At 36.0% G+C, this 18,812-nt stretch overlaps 1 protein-coding gene across 1 annotated transcript in view; it reads left to right on the top strand.

The window, feature by feature from the left end:
* The first annotated feature begins 14,147 nt into the window (after positions 1-14,147).
* The window catches only part of LOC306882922 (cGMP-specific 3',5'-cyclic phosphodiesterase-like), a 29,291-nt gene continuing 24,626 nt past the window's right edge, over positions 14,148-18,812 (top strand). Inside the window, exons 1-3 of the mRNA XM_079437925.1 lie at positions 14,148-14,362; positions 16,554-17,199; positions 18,632-18,721. Of these exons, the coding sequence (XP_079294051.1) occupies positions 14,265-14,362; positions 16,554-17,199; positions 18,632-18,721 (834 nt within the window). The 5' untranslated portion in view covers positions 14,148-14,264. The remainder of the gene's footprint in view (positions 14,363-16,553; positions 17,200-18,631; positions 18,722-18,812) is intronic.

The raw sequence follows: 18,812 nt of genomic DNA, 5'->3' as shown, positions 1-18,812 counted from the left end.
CTAAGTACCTCGAGAGCGTTTCGAAAACATAAGGAACCGATGTCATACACCGATCGGTTTTCACAAGCAAACAAAGCCAAATCCTAGATATTTTAGGCAATATAGAAATCCTGGCCAGGATGCGTCCGGGAAAAATGGCAGGTATGGTCACCCTACTGTTACTGATGACAGTCATAATGAACCTCAGTTTGAACAAACCTTGATAATACAAATAACTATGTAAACATATATATTTATATATATATACACATATGTGTGTGCGTGTGTGTGTGTGTGTGTAATTCTAGAAAACCAACAGAAGAGGGCAGACATGACTTCGGAGACAATGCCCAGTAGTGTCTGTAAAAATACATCTATTGCCTAAATAATAGACACTTTTTTACTCCAATTGATATTTCACATGGCAGGTTATTATTAAGTCTGTATAGGCATATATTTTTAAAGACTTAAAAATGCACCACCATAGCCCAGAGGAAAATAAAATATATTTGGATTTTTGGATGCAAACCTTGTAGTTTCCAAGATAGAGCTTTTGTGATTTATTAATCTCACAGCAGATCATCAAAAAGTATTTTTTTCAAATATGTCAGCATATTTTCAAAAATGTTTGTACAATATAGAACATCACTAAGTATTTTTTTTTCACTGCAGATAATAAATATTTAATCTACTGTATATAACTGCCTTTCAAAATAGTATTACTGTCAAACTTTTCATTTGCATCACTTCACAATCAAATTAATACATTTCTATAATTTAATTTAACTGATTTTAATGGTTAATAAATTATTAGGGATTATATTAGGGATTTATATAGACATAGATTCTATAGATAATGATTCTATAGAAGTGGTTTGCCGTTTCTGAAACAGATTACAAAGTATAATGTACAGTATAAGCAATTTAGCCCTGACGATAACCTCAGTGTTCACATATGGCAGATAACTTCAAAAAACATTTTATATTACAAAATGACACTGTAAACGGAGGCTTTACCATTGTAGAGACAGACAGATTCCTCTAACTAAGTCTACTACAGTATAGATTCAGTCAAATGGTACAGTGAGAACATGTACTGTATGGCAGCAAACTGTTTAGCACAAAACTTCATGGATGCGTGTCTCGTATCTTCACACCTTTGTCACACTGGTTAGATACTATTACAAACTTTATGGATTTTTATTTCAGATACTGGACATAAGCCAGGCAATGAAAGTGTATTTTCTAATGTGGCAACTATACCCTATATTACCGTAACATCTTTAATTCAGCAGCAAGGCTGATTTCAAGCATGTATCTTGCATTATTTGCTAAATGATTCTTAAAAATACTAAACTAAAAAAACAATGTTTTGTTCAGGTGATTAAACAAAATATTCTCATTACATATTACAATGATATGTTTTGAAATATGTACAACTAATTAAAGCACGAGATCAGGTTTTGAAAGAGTGTTACATTTGTGATCAGTTTGAATTTTGAAATGTGCAAATTACTTATTAAAACAGTATAAAAACTGTAGAAAAGCTATCAGGTGTTTAGTATTGTATGATCCTAAAACTGGTCTATTGCCTACCACGCTATGCCTTTCACATATAGCCGCACACATTGAGATGTTTGGCCTACATTGTCCAGTCACTTCGATGGTTGTCCATTGGTCAATAAGGTAACGTCCACAGTGTCTGGTTTTTGCCAAATGGAAACTTGCCACGTAAATAAATATATACTTGTTATGATGCACAGCAGCATCCATCTCCATCATCCTAATGGTTCAGTTAATTCTTTTACCAAGAATAGTTGACATTGTTAGTCTGTAATACTGTAATACTTCATTTCAGATAGCCATATGTAATTTCTTGCCCTGACCATTTCCACCACAGCCATCTCCTACTGGTCAGTCAATAAAAGTGAGCCACCACCAACAGATTGTCTCCTGTCAATTCTGGATATTATATACGTTAAAGTATATCGAACTGTAAAAGTATATTGAACTGTAGCAGACTTAATGGGTTTCTTCTAAATATTCTGATGATGGAGTTGAAAGTTGAACTTTGTAAAGCCAGGTTTAGACTACAGGAGTTTTAAAATCCTAACCAATTATGAAATCTGGTTGCAGCACACACATAAGGAGAATTTAGCAGATTTTCTTCCCTCAAATCTTAAACTGGCACACACTACAAGATTTGAAAAGTGTGGCGCATCACACACTACTAGATATTATTAACATTATCATGCCAGACGGAGCGCCTCACGTGATCTCATGCAGCAGATCATCAATGACATTTCAGCAACTAATATTATGCATATTATACATATGTTAGCTAGCATGCTAGCAGCTTTCTACATTCACCCGGTACGTTCAAAACTGAGGTGATTTCAACCCAGCGCTTTTCTTTGTCCTTACGGTTGATCTACGTTTTCAACACATTAAAAAGACAGTTGTGTTATTGCAAAACTTCCACAAGCAATTTCCTTCATCTCCACTAGTCTATCCAATAGATCCGTACAGCAGCTTGTTTTGTGGTCATGCATTGGTTACTGTGAAAGTACTCGTGTAATCATAGCCATGATCATCCCAATTTAAATCCTAAATATAAAACATGTTGGATATGATTGGTCATGCCCCGAGTAAATCGGACATGCAAGATTCGATCTGTAGCCTCACATTACCAGATAATCCACGCCGAACATTGGAACCGACCAAGGTCCTCGAATTCTTGGGAGGGGAAAATCTGGGATAAACTTACCTAAAACTCCTGTAGTGTGAGCCTAGCTGAACTAACCTGTCAGCCTCTGCCATAGGAAGGCCTCTGTTAACCACATGGTCAACTATGATGGCCTGGACGTAATTTGAAATTACAGAGTATGTTGCATTTTGCATACATTCTTCTGATGACTCTTTGCTTAGACCCATGGTCACATCTTTGACGGGGTCCATGTCTACCTCATTGATCGTTATGAAGATTTCCTCTCTCTTCAAGTCTGTTCTGCTCCATGTTTGCACTTTACAAATTTTCATACACAGTTCTTATATGGCATCTATTTCTAATCACCAGGTGAAAGTAAATGTGATAACTGGGATTTATAATAATTTTTCTCTCCGGATTGAAAGCACATTTGGATTAAATGAGCAGAAAAAATGCATGTTTATAATATAACTAAAACTGGATAGAAAACACATCTTTGAGGGGAGAATAGTGTGTTGTGTTTTGTAAAAAGTGTTTTATGAAATTGAAAACTAAGTCAAAGGCCGAGAATTAGTGTATGGTTTTGCAGATTTGGTGGGTGGTTCTGGTGTTTGAGTGTCCGGTTTCAGAAATTGCGAGACAAGTAAAGATTCTGTGTGTAAGTAGCTAAAAAAAAAACATGAAAATGAATGATAACTGTGTAAGACTTCAGCTATGTCTAATTGTTTTGGTAGTATTTAATTTATAGATTTAGTATATATATTTCAATATCATATTACTGTAGAAATCTAGTAAATTGTTCTTATTCAGTTTAGTATTATGCTTTATGTAAAATGTTTGAAAACGGTATGTAACGTGCAGGTTGGCCATAGTGTTTGGCTGTGATTCTGTCTAAATGAGAAAATAATTCATGTAATTTGAAGTAGTGTGAATGCATTAAATATATTTTGTGCCAAGGGAATGGAAAATTATCTACAGTTTAGCCCACATTTTGCTCACTGTGTGAAGAGTTTTGAAAAAGTGACTTAAGAAATGGGTCCTTGTGGTTGTAAAAAAAAAAATTTAATACAAAAATAGTAACACACCTGGGTATGCCACACTGTATGAAAAATTTGTACACTCTTAAAAATATAGGTGCTTAAAAGGTTCTTCACAGCGATGCCATAGATTAGAAGAACCATTTTTTGGTTCCTCAAAGAACCATTCAGTCAAAGGTTCTTTAAAGAACCATCTCTTTCTTAGCTTTTTATAATCTGAAGAATTTTCTTTCGCCACAAAGAACCTTTTGTGAAACAGAAAGGTTCTTCAGATGTTAAAGGTTCTTTATGAAACCATTTAGACAAAAAAAGGTTCTTCTATGGCATTGTGAAGCACCTTTATTTTTAAGAGTGCATGTTATCTGTGTGTAGTTTATCCTACATAATTAACTGTTCCAGAGAAAATTAATGAAAATGAGTTTCAGTGTCCAAATCAGAAGGCGCCTCTTTATAATGAGGAGGCCTGCTAGGTAGATCTGCTACTCTCCAGAGACTGTGGCCTTTTCTCCCTACATGTTTACAAGGGCTGTACCCCAGAGCCTAGTTACCTAGGTTTGTTAAACTCAGTGCTACAAGTAGTTCCCTGCTGGATCCCAGTTGCTTTAAGCCCTTGAGAGCACTTAATGACCAGGTATGTTTTTGTGTCTCAGACAAGTGAACTTGAACCCTTTCCCTGCCATATTTCACCAGAGTGTAATGGCATAAGACAAACAGAGAGCCATACACAAACCGCAATAGTTTAGCAATGCTTTTACATAAACATATTAAATCAATGCCAGTGAATTTCTCAAACATAGGCTGGAAACATACAGTGCCCTCCATAAGTATTGGAACAGTAAAGACAAAATTGCTCTGTTGGCTGTGGAGTCAAGACATTTGCAAATATGATTAAAAGATGAATATGAGACAAAACTACAGAATGTCACATTCTATTATTAGCCGTTTCAACGCACGTGTTTTACCAAATAAAAAGAACAGCACTTTTAGAGTTCATCCCACTCATTGATGTGAGCATAAGTATTGGGACAGTTGAACATAAGGCAGATATAAAAGATTAAAAGCTATTATTTAGTTGCAGATCCCTTGCGCACAATCACAGCAGTGAGTCTGTGACCCATAGACATCACCAGACTCTTGGTCCCATCCTTTGAAATACTTTCCCCAGCCTTTAATGCAGCCAATTCCAATTGTTGCTTGTTTCGGGTAGTTTCTGCCTTTACTCTCCTCTTCAGCTGGTGAAATTCATGTTCAATCCCAATGCACTTCCCAATGAATCTGGTGGCATTTTCTTGAATATTGGTAGGCAAGATGGTTTTGTACCCTTCCAAATTCATTCTGCTACTGTCATCATATATTAAGTCATCAGTAAAGTTTAGAGGGCCTGTTCCAGAGACAGCCATACATGCCCATGCCATGACAACACCTCCACCATGCTTTACAGATGAGGCTGTATGTTCGGGATCATTGCAGTTCCCTTTTTTCTCCACATTTTTGCTTTCCCATCACTTAGATAAAGGTTCATCTTTGTCACATCGGTCCATAAACAGTTCCAGAACTCTTCTGTCTCACCTTTGTGCTTTTTTGCAAACTCTAATCTTGCCTTTCTATTTTTGGTGCTGGTCAGAGGTTTGCATCTTGCTGTGTAGCATCTGTAATTCTGTGTCAAAGTCTCCTGAGGACAGTAGATTGTCAGAGCATCACCCCAGCTTTCTGGAAGTTGGTGATTTTACAGACCCGTCTTTTAGGGTTCATTTTCACAGCTTTTATGATTTGTCTGTCATCAACTACTGTTGTTTTCTCAGTCGATCAGGTCGTTGTTGGATGCTGGTGGTTTCCAAACTCTTGATTTCTCCATGCCCTTTGTTTTTGCTATAGCTCTAATTGACTTCCTCTTTTCTTTTAGCATCCAAATTGCTTGTTTTTCTCTCAAAGTCAGCTCCCTCATCTTCATCCTGGTTTGTGTGTGTCATCATTGATTGCAGGATTCAGAATACAGAAGTAATGGATATAACTGATACGACACATTCCTTGCTTTTAATATCCGAAGAATTAATGCAACAGGACACAGCTGATCACTTAGAAAGACCTGTGAGGCAACTGTTCCAATAATTATGCTCACATCAGATAGAGGGATGAAACTCTAAAAGTGCTGAACTTCTTAGCTGGTAAAACATCTATGTGTTGAATCACCCAATAACAAAATGTGACATTCTGTAGTTTTGTCTCATATTCATCTTTTAATCATATTTGTAAATGTCTTGAGCAATTTTGTCTTTACTGTTCCAATACTTTTGGTGCGCACTGTACATGCAAACACACCTGAATGTGATCTTGTGTGACTGGTTATATCTCGGATATTTCAGTTGTAGTGGGATTCATAAAACAGAGAGAGAAACAGAGACAGACAGACAGACAGACAGAGATAGAGAGAGAGAGAGAGAGAGAGAGAGAGAGGGCAGGCAAAGTTTCTCGGGTATAACAGCAAAGGAGTAATGTGATGGTCTGCAAGCTCTCTCTGTCTACTCCAATCCCAAAAAAGGACATAAATAAAAGCCAGTCTACTAGAAGCCTCTGTTAAAGAGGGAAAGTTTGAAGAGGAGAAAGAGGGAGAGCGAGGAAAAGGAAGAAGAAAAAAGGATACTGTTTTCATTTGAGACATTTCATCTAAGGATTCAACATGGGGTGAGTTGAAAATGTGAGATTGCGTACTAACCTTACTGTGACAGAAGAAAGTCATGTATATGCAATGGATCAAGTTAATGTCAGTTATATATCAGCATGGAGGAGGTCCTAGAACTGAGGTGATTGATATAACTCTTGACATCAGGATGTAGTGTGTTTGAGTGGGTGTGTGCTTTTACTCCCTTTAGTTCACTAGGCCTTCAATAAAAGCTGTAGGTTATGAAACAAATATATAAATGACTTTCTTAGAATCATATGAAGGATATGGAAACTGTCAGTCCTTTTTGTCAACACAACAGATTTATGTTCTTTTGATTTATGCTCACCGTATGTTGTGTCATAATAGTGTTTGGATATTCATGCGTTAGTTGGTTCAGTTGTATTGAGCTCATATATTTCACTAACAGTGTTTGTCAAACTCAAAAGCTATTTTTTAGTATAGTCTATTTTTTTGTAAAAAAATTTTCAGACAAGTTCAAAGCAACTCACAAAACAAAACAAAACAAAACTGCCCTGACATCACTTTTGAAGAACTGGGTCAATAATTTTAGCCGACATAAAACAGCTCTTCCAGTCTACTGGACTAGTTTGGAAGTGAATATTCAGTTACTATTTATTATATCTATATTTACTCACATCATTTCAAACTGTATGGGTTTAGGTTTTTCTTAACATACAACAGATCATAGTTACAGTATCTGCGGATGTGAAAACTACTCTTATATGTGAACTATTCTTAAATATGTGCTATACATGTTTGATTAGCTAACTGGGAAATAGTTGATATGCTAAAGCCCTAAACACACTGCACGATTTTCGGCTGTCCCAGACGAAAGACTGGCATCGTGAAGCAATCGCAGCGATTTCTGATTTGCCACAACTGTTTCACGATGCCAATTTTTCATCTGGGACAGCCTAAAATCATGCAGTGTGTTTAGGGCTTAAGGCAATGGTGTTAAAGAAATATTCACTCAATCTGGTTAACTCAAGTTAGAGCTTTATAAGAATTCTCTATGGCCATTTGAATGTGAATTCTACTAGGTGGTTACAGTACATGTTTGATTTGAGACATACAGAGACTTTCCAAATGGCATGTGTGTCTTCTCATGCAACAGGCCAATTATTTGCTTTGAGTCCTTAAAAAAATTGTGATAAACAAAACTGTCAGGAAAAAGATCATGCGTATCTCAGATCCCTTCCGAGGAAATCCAGTTTCCTCTGTTAGTATTTGGAGATCCCCTTGTGGTATGGTAGATGTTTAAGAATTTTATTTATTTATTAATTTGTTTTTTGGACTACTCGTATAAGTCACAAATTCCACAGGGGATAGAGCTGCAGAGCCAAGTTCTCATTGTGTTGATCTTAAATTTCCATTTCTAGGCAAGAGTTATTCCAAAGCCCTCTTACTAAAAATAACTCTGAAGGGATGAGCAAACTCTCTTTGCTGAGAGCAGATTTGTTGATGGAAGTCAGAAAATGATTGAATTCTGAACTTCCAAATATTTAAATTTCATATGAATTGTGTGTGGTATTAATGTATCTTTTTACATTTTATCTTATCTTATCTATCTATCTATCTATCTATCTATCTATCTATCTATCTATCTATCTATCTATCTATCTATCTATCTATCTATCTATCTATCTATCTATCTATCTATCTATCTATCTATCTATCTATCTATCTATCCAGCTATCTATCTATCTATCTATCTATCTATCTATCTATCTATCTATCTATCTATCTATCTATCTATCTATCTATCTATCTATCTATCTATATATATGGTGGAATCAATACAGTGGAACCTGATTACATTTAAAAATAGGCCAAAGGTTCAACATTATTTATTTTAACATATGTGTGCTCTTGCGTTTTGAAGGTATGAATCTATTATGGCCCTTGAAAAGAACAATCTAGAGAGGCTCTCTCTTTAACAAGTCATCCACTCGCCAAACTCATTAACCACTTGATCAACTGCCAGCCATGTATTTTGTCTTACATTTTACTGCTTTGACCTTTAAAAATTCATTCAAATGAATTGTAGCATAATATTGAACACTTGAAACAATGCATTCTTGTACATTGCCACTTCACAATTTAATCACTTAAAGCGGGATGTTCCACATGATGGAAAGTTGATGGGTTTATCTGCTTCTCGTATCAACTGAAATAATAAAGCAAGAAAATGGCACAGCTGTCACAGTGAATCTCCTCTTATCTCTCTTTGCACACATCCTATCTGGCAACGTCCCCTGATTTGTCTATATATATATATATATATTTTTTTTTTTTATTAATTAATTAATTAATTTATTTTGGAAAACCTAGCCTGCTCAAATGTGACTTTTCCATACTTTTCCTCAATTATTCCTAAATTAATGTGAATGTCATGTCAGTATATATATATATAGTAAAGGCTAACACAATTTTGATATAACAGTTTTTTTTCAACTGCTTACACATATTTTCAAAACTTTACCTCTTTTTTTCAAAACTTTAAACACAAATCCTAGAATTGCACACAAAATGCCTCACATCTCTTGCAAAATGAAGCACTGCATTCAAAATATCACAAACACATCTCAAATGCAAACATTTGCAAACACCTTTGCCATTAATATTACTGTAATTCCTTCCAGATTGTGGATCTGTTATGTTTTGCAAAAAGTGTTTTATGAAACTGAAAACAGAGTCAAACGCCGAGAATTAGTGTTTGGTGTTTGAGGGTCAAGTAAAAATTTAGTTTGTAAGCAGTTGAAAAAAACTGTGAACTTTTTACACAAGTATAGGCTACTCATTATCCTTTGACAAAGATTAGACTGACAGACTGACTCTTCCATTGACCGATCAAGTGCACACGGTTATCAGCCAAACTGTGCTATGGCACATCACAGTTAGAAGCAATGGGCTTCAAGTGCAAGAAAAATGCAGTATCTATAATTATTATTCAATGTTTCCAGATAAGATTGCTGATGTTCCTAATCACTGTCTAATTTCAGTCAATCATTGTGTGAATAACAAATAGACATACTTTTATTAAATTAGCCTAATATAGTTTTGTAATGTGTTTGCCTGTCTATGATTACACTTGTACAAACTTCACAACACAACTAAAAATATAAAAAAGCAGCATTAAACAACACTCATTTGCAGCCTTTGTTTGTGTGTGGAAAGAAGCGTGGCAAAATCTTGGACACTTCCTCAGGGAAATCAAGAGTGTTTTCACACACTGAAATGAGCTCCTCTGTTCTTTCCATCAACAATTTCCACTGAATTAACAGCTTGCACAGTACATCATAAGAGTGGAAAAACAAAGTAAACCTCAACCTCCTTAAATATTTGTATCTATTCTGTCTACATGGTTTTTATTGTGACAACCTGCTAATGTCAAGAAGTGTCATTCGCCAGTAGAAATTGGCATTACAGGTGAAGGACATGGTCAGGAAAAAAAATAAAAAAATAATTAAATAGTCCATATAACTCATGTTCTGTATTCCAAGTCTTCTGAAACCATGCAATGTTCTGTGAAGAAGCAAACTAATGTTAAGGTCATTATTCACAAGACTCTAAACCTGTAGCTTTCCTGTCACCAGTTGCACAGGTATAATTTAATAATATATTTAATATCAAACTTGATGTCTATGTTTGATTTGAGCATGTCTGTAACAAAAACAGTCTTTCATTTTTCTGTGAACATTTTCACACAAGGATTTACACGTTAGTGTACTTTGGCTCTCTAATCTATTGAGACAAACCCCATCAATCCATCAAATCTGCATTTTATTCAAAATCAACATATGACCAAAGTTTAAAAAATGAAGTTCACATAGAGGTAACCAATAGTGTGTTTGGTCCAGAAAATGTGTTCCAGATGTACTTCTATTGTTAGCAAAGACCTACTTTTCACCCTATTTTACAGCTGTTTAAACTGAGTTATAAATCATAACAATAATTGTGGATTTGACAAGCATCAAGATGGATTGGATGTTTAACGTATTTCCAGACATAGCAGACAGCAAAATCTCAAAGACATTTGAAATATTTTAGTGGTGTATGTACTACTAAACCATATCTTTTTCTTAAAAACTTGTGATAGAGATATGACAGCAGATTTTGCAACAACATGCATCGCTCATGGGAAACAAATATATTTGCAATTCAGATTTAACATATGCATGCATGTGACTTCCAATATATAAAGAGACATTTTATATTCTTGATGGTGTGCCAGCAAATAGAGACATTCACTCCAATGTCATTACAAATGAGCTCAATATGCAGTGGTAATTTACATAATGTATTTTTGAATGTTAATTGTCGATGCAAATGTATTCCAGTTAAGTTAGCATAAGAGATTTGCTTGACCAGTTTAATTGTTACTAATTTAAGAAGCTTTCTGCAACAGGCAGACCACAGCTCAACTCAGCTCAGGCTCTCCTAACATCCTGTTATATATCTCATAAAACAACCTGGATGTAAGGGTGAGCCCTCCCCCTTGCACACTTTCCTTTGTGTTTATTCCAGATCTTGCTAGACCTTCGTGATGTTTACCAGGGATAGCTCTGTGGTTTGTCAAGCTCAGAAAGAAAGACTCAACCCCCTGAAACCCCCTCCACTACCTCGCAAAATATTTAACAATATTCAACCGGAGCTCAGAACTGTTCACTGGGGACGTTTTCTACTGCAGCAGATTTTTTCCGAAATACCCTGCTTGTGACCCCTTCATGGTCCTAGAGGAGATGTGATATAAAGGAGAATTCTGTGCATGCTGGAGGTAACTATGCCTGCAGAGCATACCTAAGGTCTTGATGTGCATGCCATGGCATAAAAACTTGAAAACAGTGAACAGTGCATGTATTTATAATAAGAATTGTTAAAGGAATAGTTCACCCAAAACCATTTTCCCTCGTGTTGTTTTAAACCTGTATACATTTTTTCATTGACTTTCATTGTATGATAAAAAAAAAAAACAGTTTAAAACAATGTTCAAAATTTTATTTTAAATTTGCCTTATGTTACACAAAAGAAACATTTGACATTTCCATTTTTGGGTAAACTATCCCTGTAACTGTCAAGATATAGGCTATGGATCATTAGTCACATGTATTGAATCAAAAGGGAAATAGGTGGTACATTCAATGTTCAAATTACCTTTTAAAATAACTTTCAAGGGTCTGTTATTTTAAAAGATTTTTAGATTTTAACATTTTGACAAAACATTTTAACTGTTTGTGATATATCTGTCATATTGGTATCTACAATAAAAGGATAAATATTAACCATAGCTTTGATTTGTCTGATAACAATCTTTACAAAAAGGGCTTGAGGAGCTGGCTGTTGCAGCCAGGAGAAAATACACACCTTGGCTTACTTAACTAAGCTTGACTAAACTATCATAATCTCACGTGTGTGGTCACTGAGATATCTTTAAAAAATACAATTGCAATTGAATACATAAACTCCCCAACCTTTTGTTTTGACTTCCTATGGGGACTCAGGAGTTTGATAATGCCCCCATAATTTTCACCCAATTTGGTTAATTTTCCAATTAATATATTAAAGTACATAAAAATGTATCACCGTCTTCTTCTTGTGTTAATGTTACTAGCATCTTTATCATCAGGATATCATGAAAAACAATTAACTCTTCAGTGAAAGGCTTGATAAGACACAAGCATCTGAACAAAATAATTATTTTCTCATGGTATCATCCAAAGACAGGCAAAGGCAAGTACATTTCAGACAATGTGTTTAATGGGATTTTTCAAGTTACTTTCATTTCCTGCAAGCAGTGGCACAATCACTTGTGTTTCTGCAGTAGGCCTATTCCATTGTTTTGACCCCGGTTTCAACCCCATTCTCTCTGTCTCCATTAAACCTGCTGTTAATAAATTATTTTACTGCCATATTTGTCTTGTTGAGCGCTACACAGGACAAACTAAGCACTCAAAATTGTTTCCATTGGAGGACTGAATAGGACTTCTCTCCATCCAACGCTATCCTCCATAGCACTGACTTTAGGGTTTACAATAGCGGCTGAGCTGTTTAATGTAGTGCATGGAATTATGTGAAGGAATAGAGTGTTGTTTGACTTATGACTGAAAAGCGAACCGAGTAGTTTAGTTTAGAGTGACTTGAGTGACCACATCTGGACAGTGTTTCAGCCCAACTAGCTGACTTTGTGTGTTCATGCACATATAGTTGGGGACACCATAACAAATGGTTGCTTGAAGTTTGTGAAAGTTGCATGTGGTGCCATGGATGGGAGCCACAGGAATCCCACCATAAGCCCAGTATGTCCTGACATGATTCCTAAGTTGCATCTTCTGTGGAAAGATAGTAGGAAGTGGCTGCCGATGATAAATGTATATAAAAAAAAAATAAAAAAAAATAAAAAAAAAAAAAAAATATATATATATATATATATATATATATATATATATATATATATATATGTATAGCCTATAGACATACAATATAAAAATGCTTTATTGAAACATTTTCCAATACCGTTCACTCTCGCTGACATATAGTCTCTCCAGAGCTCTAGCTCAGCCAGGCCACCATGTATACAGTGGAATCACATTTGTACCCAAGAGAGCACATATGTCTTCAGCGGTATCTCCCTCTCCCAGGAGAGAAGGAGGCACCATCTGCTAGTAAGGCTACACCATTGTGTACAGAGATGGGGTAGTGCTTAGGGGTGGGTCAGGGCTATTCAATGTTAGGCAATAGGTTAGCAAAAAAAGTTCAAAGGGACAAATGTCTGGTAAGGAATTTTCTGAATTTTGTTATTTTAATAAAATCCAATGGTATTGACATTTGTGTTTTTTAAATATTTGTGTTTGACTGTATATACTGCATGTCCATAAAGCAAAGTGCATTTTAGGTAATATAGTGAACAACATTCAATGGGCATTACAAGGTATTTTTTTTTTTTTTCAGTTGCTCTAAATCCATGCTGTCTTTTAATTGTCCAAGCTTATAAAAGCGTTGAATGTATAACAATTGTAAATGATAAAAATGAAATATGTAAAATGTTGATTTACATTCTTTTAAATGTAGCTTTAATCATGCTACAATCACGAACTGACATGTCATGCCAACTACCATATGGTATCCTTGGGATATTGATTTACTTGATGAAGTGGTTGTGAGGAGTTCATTTCCTAATATCAAATGGCAGTAAAAAAGTATATAAATTATACATTTTACATAAAAAAAGGCTACTAATAATGTACCAAAATAGCTGCAATTGTTACTTAGCATAATCACCTAAATTGAGGTTTAATATGAAGGTTTCCTTCCAAAAGGGTAACAAGCTTTAAGAGTTGTGTTTAACATTGCCTTGTGATAGACTTTCTTTTAACGTAAGTAAAACAGCGTTAAGTGTGTGTGTGTGTGTGTGTGTGTGTGTGCATGTTTATGTGGTTTATGAGGACACAAATTTGTATAATGACATGGGTATGACAGAGGTATTACAATATGAAGGTGGTTTATGAGGACACTGCCTATGTCCCCGTAATTCAAAAGGTTTAAAAAACATATTAAATGGTGTTTTTTTGAAAATCTAAAAATGCACAAAGTCTCCTGTGAGGGCTAAGTTTAGGTGTAGGGCAATAGCACACACAGTTTGTTCAGTATAAAAAAACATTAAGAGTCCCCATAAACCACAAAAACCAACATGTGTGTGTGTGTGTGTGTGTGTGTGTGTGTGTGTGTGGCGGGGGGGGCGGGGGAGTAATAGTGCAGCCAGTGTAGACGCCGGTGGCTGGTTGTGGTGGAAGTGTGTTTGTGACTGAACATCAGGAGAAAGCAGGCGGATGATATCCACCGGCTGATCAGTGCAGGCGGAATGGAGGTTTATCCTCCCGAAAGTGAGAGGATGATGGAGGCTTGGCTTGACGATAACCTAGAGTTCGCACATTCTTATTTTGTGCGAAAGGCTTCTCGGTAAGTTCAAAGGCGCAGATTGCTAGTTCAGTTTAAAGACATGTAGTCCTGTAATGAAGATGTATACACGCTTGCCGCAGCTACGCAACTCAGCGCTCCATGTTCTCATCATCGCCAAATATTTGCCTTCATTTTAACTTTAGCTGTTTTACATTTTTTTGTTGATTGTAAAGGAAAGTGTCAGTATTTACTGCATTTTTTTTTCTTGTGAACTCCGATGTAAACGTAATTTGGAACTCGTTTATTAGAGAAATTAATCAAATCTGAGGTTGTGTGTTGCAATTTCACATTGTATGGGTGATTTTATTTACACTGTTTAATCAATAACAACCTAGAAACAAAGATGTGAACTTTTACATATTGAAATGATTGATATATAGATTGATTTGATGTACTTTATGCACTTTAATGCAGAGCTTAAACAAATAAGTTGCCTTAACTATGATATTAGATTAATTAAAACACCTGCAGTGCATACAGGGCCGGCGCCAAGGGGGGGGGGGGGTCCGCGGCCCCCCTCAACGAGTTAATGTGCCCCCCCACTTTCCATCCTTCCTCCTCCTTTCTGAACGCGATCGATTTTGAAAGCGAAAGTACCGATAAAACAGCGCACAGAAGATAGACCCCCCCCCCCCCCCCCCCCCCCCCCCCCCACACACACACACACACTTCGGGAGAGACATTGCGACAGCGTGATTTCTGCCCCCCGAGAAATTTAAATGCCCCCCGACGGAAGTGACCTGGCGCCGGCTCTGAGTGCATACATGTCCAGGCAACTAGCCTATTGTCCAGTAGCCTACTTGTGAAATAATGAGGAAGAAGAACAGACATAACAAATAATAAAAAAAAAAGGCAACCCGCTTTCATAAGAAAACATAACTATTTTGCAATTCTGCAAATATGAATGTGTGATTTGATTTATACAAAAGTGTAAGAGTTTTAGAAAACAAATGTGGGGTGTAAGCAGATCATACAAAAACGTATGGATCGTAGGAATTCATACAATTTTGCCACCCATATTGCCAAACCACTAAAGTAGTTAAGAATTAGACAGACGGTTGAAAAATTTTACAAATTCTACCAAATGATGTTCCTGGCTGTGTGTAGCACCTACATGCCCTTTGGGAATCCCCAAAACTAATTAATTTATTTTATTTTTTGGTTTTATTTGTCTTTAATCAATTATATTTTACTCTAACATCTGGCCAGCTGTTTGTTTGCTTGTTTAATTTATTTATTTATTTATTCGTTCATTACCACTGAAAAAAAAAACAACAACAAAAAAAAAAACATGTAAATCCTAACTATTCGATTGGCCGGGATAAATTAAGACTTCTTAACATGAGTAACTTTAGAAGTTACTAATTTTAGCAAATGGTTGGATGGTGTCTCTTCAAAGGGAATGTTATTTATTTAAACTATTCTAGCCAAGGACAATTTAGGTCGGGTCCACTTAGACTATGGTGAAGTTTGAATATCCTACCCGAATAATAGGCTAAACATTTCATTGAAAACATTTGTTACTGTCTATTTTAATGCTTTCATTGTAGTGTTAGTTTAAGAAAAGCCACTATATTAGTGTTATTTTGACAGATTTGGAAATAATCTATCAGCAACTGTTATGATTGTGGGTTGTTATATATTCCAATGTTTTCCATTTGAGCTGCTAAACTCAATGTCCCATTCAACTTTTAATGAAAACTTTGAGAATGTAAAGTAGAACCTTTGTAACAGTTCATTTTATAGATCGGTCCAGTCCAGCAAACTGCCCATAAAACCTTAAAATAGCTGAGGTGAACTGTGAAAATTCTCTACATTGCTGTTTTATCTTGCTGGGTCAACTGTCCGTAGATGAGTTGAAACAGATTTTCCAGCTGAGTAGCAGAGACGGTATAAGAGGAAGCCATATGGCAGCTCTTGAATGGAATTATTGAGTTTGTTTACTGTATAACATGCATGCACATTAATGTGACCAGCCTGAAAGGTATAGGAAAATTTAGGAGGACAGATTTTAGAAGCTGAACTTGTATGAGTGTTACCTACCTATGAAATACCTGTCTGGTTGCATTACCAAGTGAACTGTCTTTATGACTAGGTATAATCAAATTTATCAAATCAGATTTTTGTGTTTGTAATTTTTTTAGGTCAAGAGACTGCCAAGCTAATGTTTTTGGTTACATTTCTTTTTAAGGGAAATGGTCAACGCTTGGTTTGCTGAACGTGTCCAGTCCATTCAGCCATCTAGGGAAGGATCAAAAGCTCCCCCAGAACCTTTATCGGTCCTCCATCCACTGTGTCCAACAGATGCACCATCTCCAAGTCCAGCTCCATCCACCCCTACACGAAAGATCTCTGCATCTGAGTTTGATAGGCCACTTCGCCCCATTGTTGTGAAAGACGCTGAGGGTTCGCTTACTTTTCTTAGTGATACAGAAAGGGTGCAGATGCCACTTCCTCCCCCCCAGCGACCTGGCTCAGGCAATGGGATAGATGAGGGCGGAGGTATTATGGACTCAGGAGTTCATGAAAATGGGGACCGCTATGCTCGTCTGTTGGAGCTTGTACGTGATGTTTCAAGTCACTTGGACCTTACTGCCCTCTGCCACAGGATCTTCTTACACACTCACGAGTTGATAGCTGCGGATCGCTATTCCTTGTTCTTGGTTGGAGAGGACAGTTCAAACAGGAAGTTCCTGGTTAGCCGGCTATTTGATGTTGCAGAAGGGTCCACTCTTGAGGAGGCTTCCAACAGTGGTATTCGCCTAGAATGGAACAAAGGAATTGTGGGATATGTGGCAGCCACTGGACAGCCTCTGAACATCAAGAATGCATATGAGGTGAGGCTCTGTCATTTCACCTACTGTTTGCCATTTCAGTGTTTTATTACTTAAAAAGACTATAAATGAGAATGCCTAAATTTGTTGATAATTCATCCACCATGGGAAATTAAAAATTGTGACATTTTAAATACATCAAATTAAAATAAATACAAATTGAAAAAAATAAGTAGAAATTATTGGTCATGAGATGGGCTAGTTGTTATAAGACAACAATTAAGAGAAATTTGTGTTTCTTCCCTCAGACTGTATCATCGCCCTTACATCTTATAATGAAACTTTGAATAGACAAAAGTTTGGATTTACCTGCTTATCTCAATAATTAGACAGAATTTCTGACAGCAGGCATTCTCCTCTTATCTGATTCCTCTGTATTACCTTGTCATGTGCATAGGAAACACTTTGGTTTCAGAAGCTGAAATACAATTTACTGCTTTATAATACCCTCCTAGCACTAATAAAATCTTTCCTTAGAAAAGCAATTTAGGCTATATCTCTTAAGGCCTTTGATTCGATTTAAATGTTATGCAATTCAGTTGCTGGCCAACAGTTTGAATAATGACGGCGGGTATTTTTAGCTCTTTGTAATTTAGTTTAATTGTGTTTCCCTGAGTTCTTCAGGGAGAGGGAAAGGAAAAAGAGGTAAAGAGAAAGAGAAAGAATAATAGATTAAAATGAAGATCTTAATCTTTAACAGGATGTATCTTAAAATACAAATATTAAGGTAAATTAAGATTAAGATAAACCCTTAACCATGTTTGGCATGAAATTTAAGCATTTAATGGTCTTGTGAGACACTGTTTCATATAAACATTTGAGGAATAATCCAGCAGTCACCATTTAAAACATCATGATTATGTTTTCGCCTATAACAACAGGGTAAAATTAAGAAAGAACACTAGATCCTCATGGTGCCATTAAATGTCATCTGTCTTAAAAACATATTTGTTTACTTGAAGTATGTCGTTTCTGTGTCAGTAACGGTGCCAAACAGTTGCTCGGGTGAAATCTGGAAATCTGCCAACTGTGCTCAGGGACACATTTGTTTCTGAGCCCCAAGAAATTAAGAATAAAATGACGTCATGACAGTGCTGATAGGCTGGTGGTATCACAACAACAGACACAAAGTCCCAAGGCATACTAACCAGGCATACCCTACCCTGTGGCTAAACACTGAATAAACAAATGCAATGTATATGATAGATTGATTATTTATTTAATTAGGGTAAACTATTCCTTTAACATGTATGACTAGGTTGTATTTCTAGGGTGCATAAGAAGAAAAAAAAACTGTTGAATTGAACTATTTAAAAAAACTACATTGTCTTATGAAATGGGCAGCTGATTTTTAAAATAGTGATATTATTGTAAGTCATAATTAATAGGAATGCTGGATAAATGGGAATTGTGGTTGATTTTTTTTCTCCTTCAGGATCCACGTTTTAATGCAGAAGTGGACCAAATTACAGGATATAAGACGCAGAGCATTTTGTGTTTGCCCATCAAAAATCACAGAGATGAGGTGAGAGATGAGTTTATACAAAAAATGTCTGAACTGTTATACAATATTTGCAACATTTACTATTAAAACTTGACTGCTACATCTTATTAAT

The sequence above is a fragment of the Barbus barbus genome (genome assembly GCF_936440315.1).
Source record: "Barbus barbus genome assembly, chromosome: 2".
Classification (NCBI taxonomy): domain Eukaryota; kingdom Metazoa; phylum Chordata; class Actinopteri; order Cypriniformes; family Cyprinidae; genus Barbus; species Barbus barbus.
Note: the sequence above shows the minus strand (reverse complement) of the source record. Positions and strands in the feature narration are given on the sequence as shown.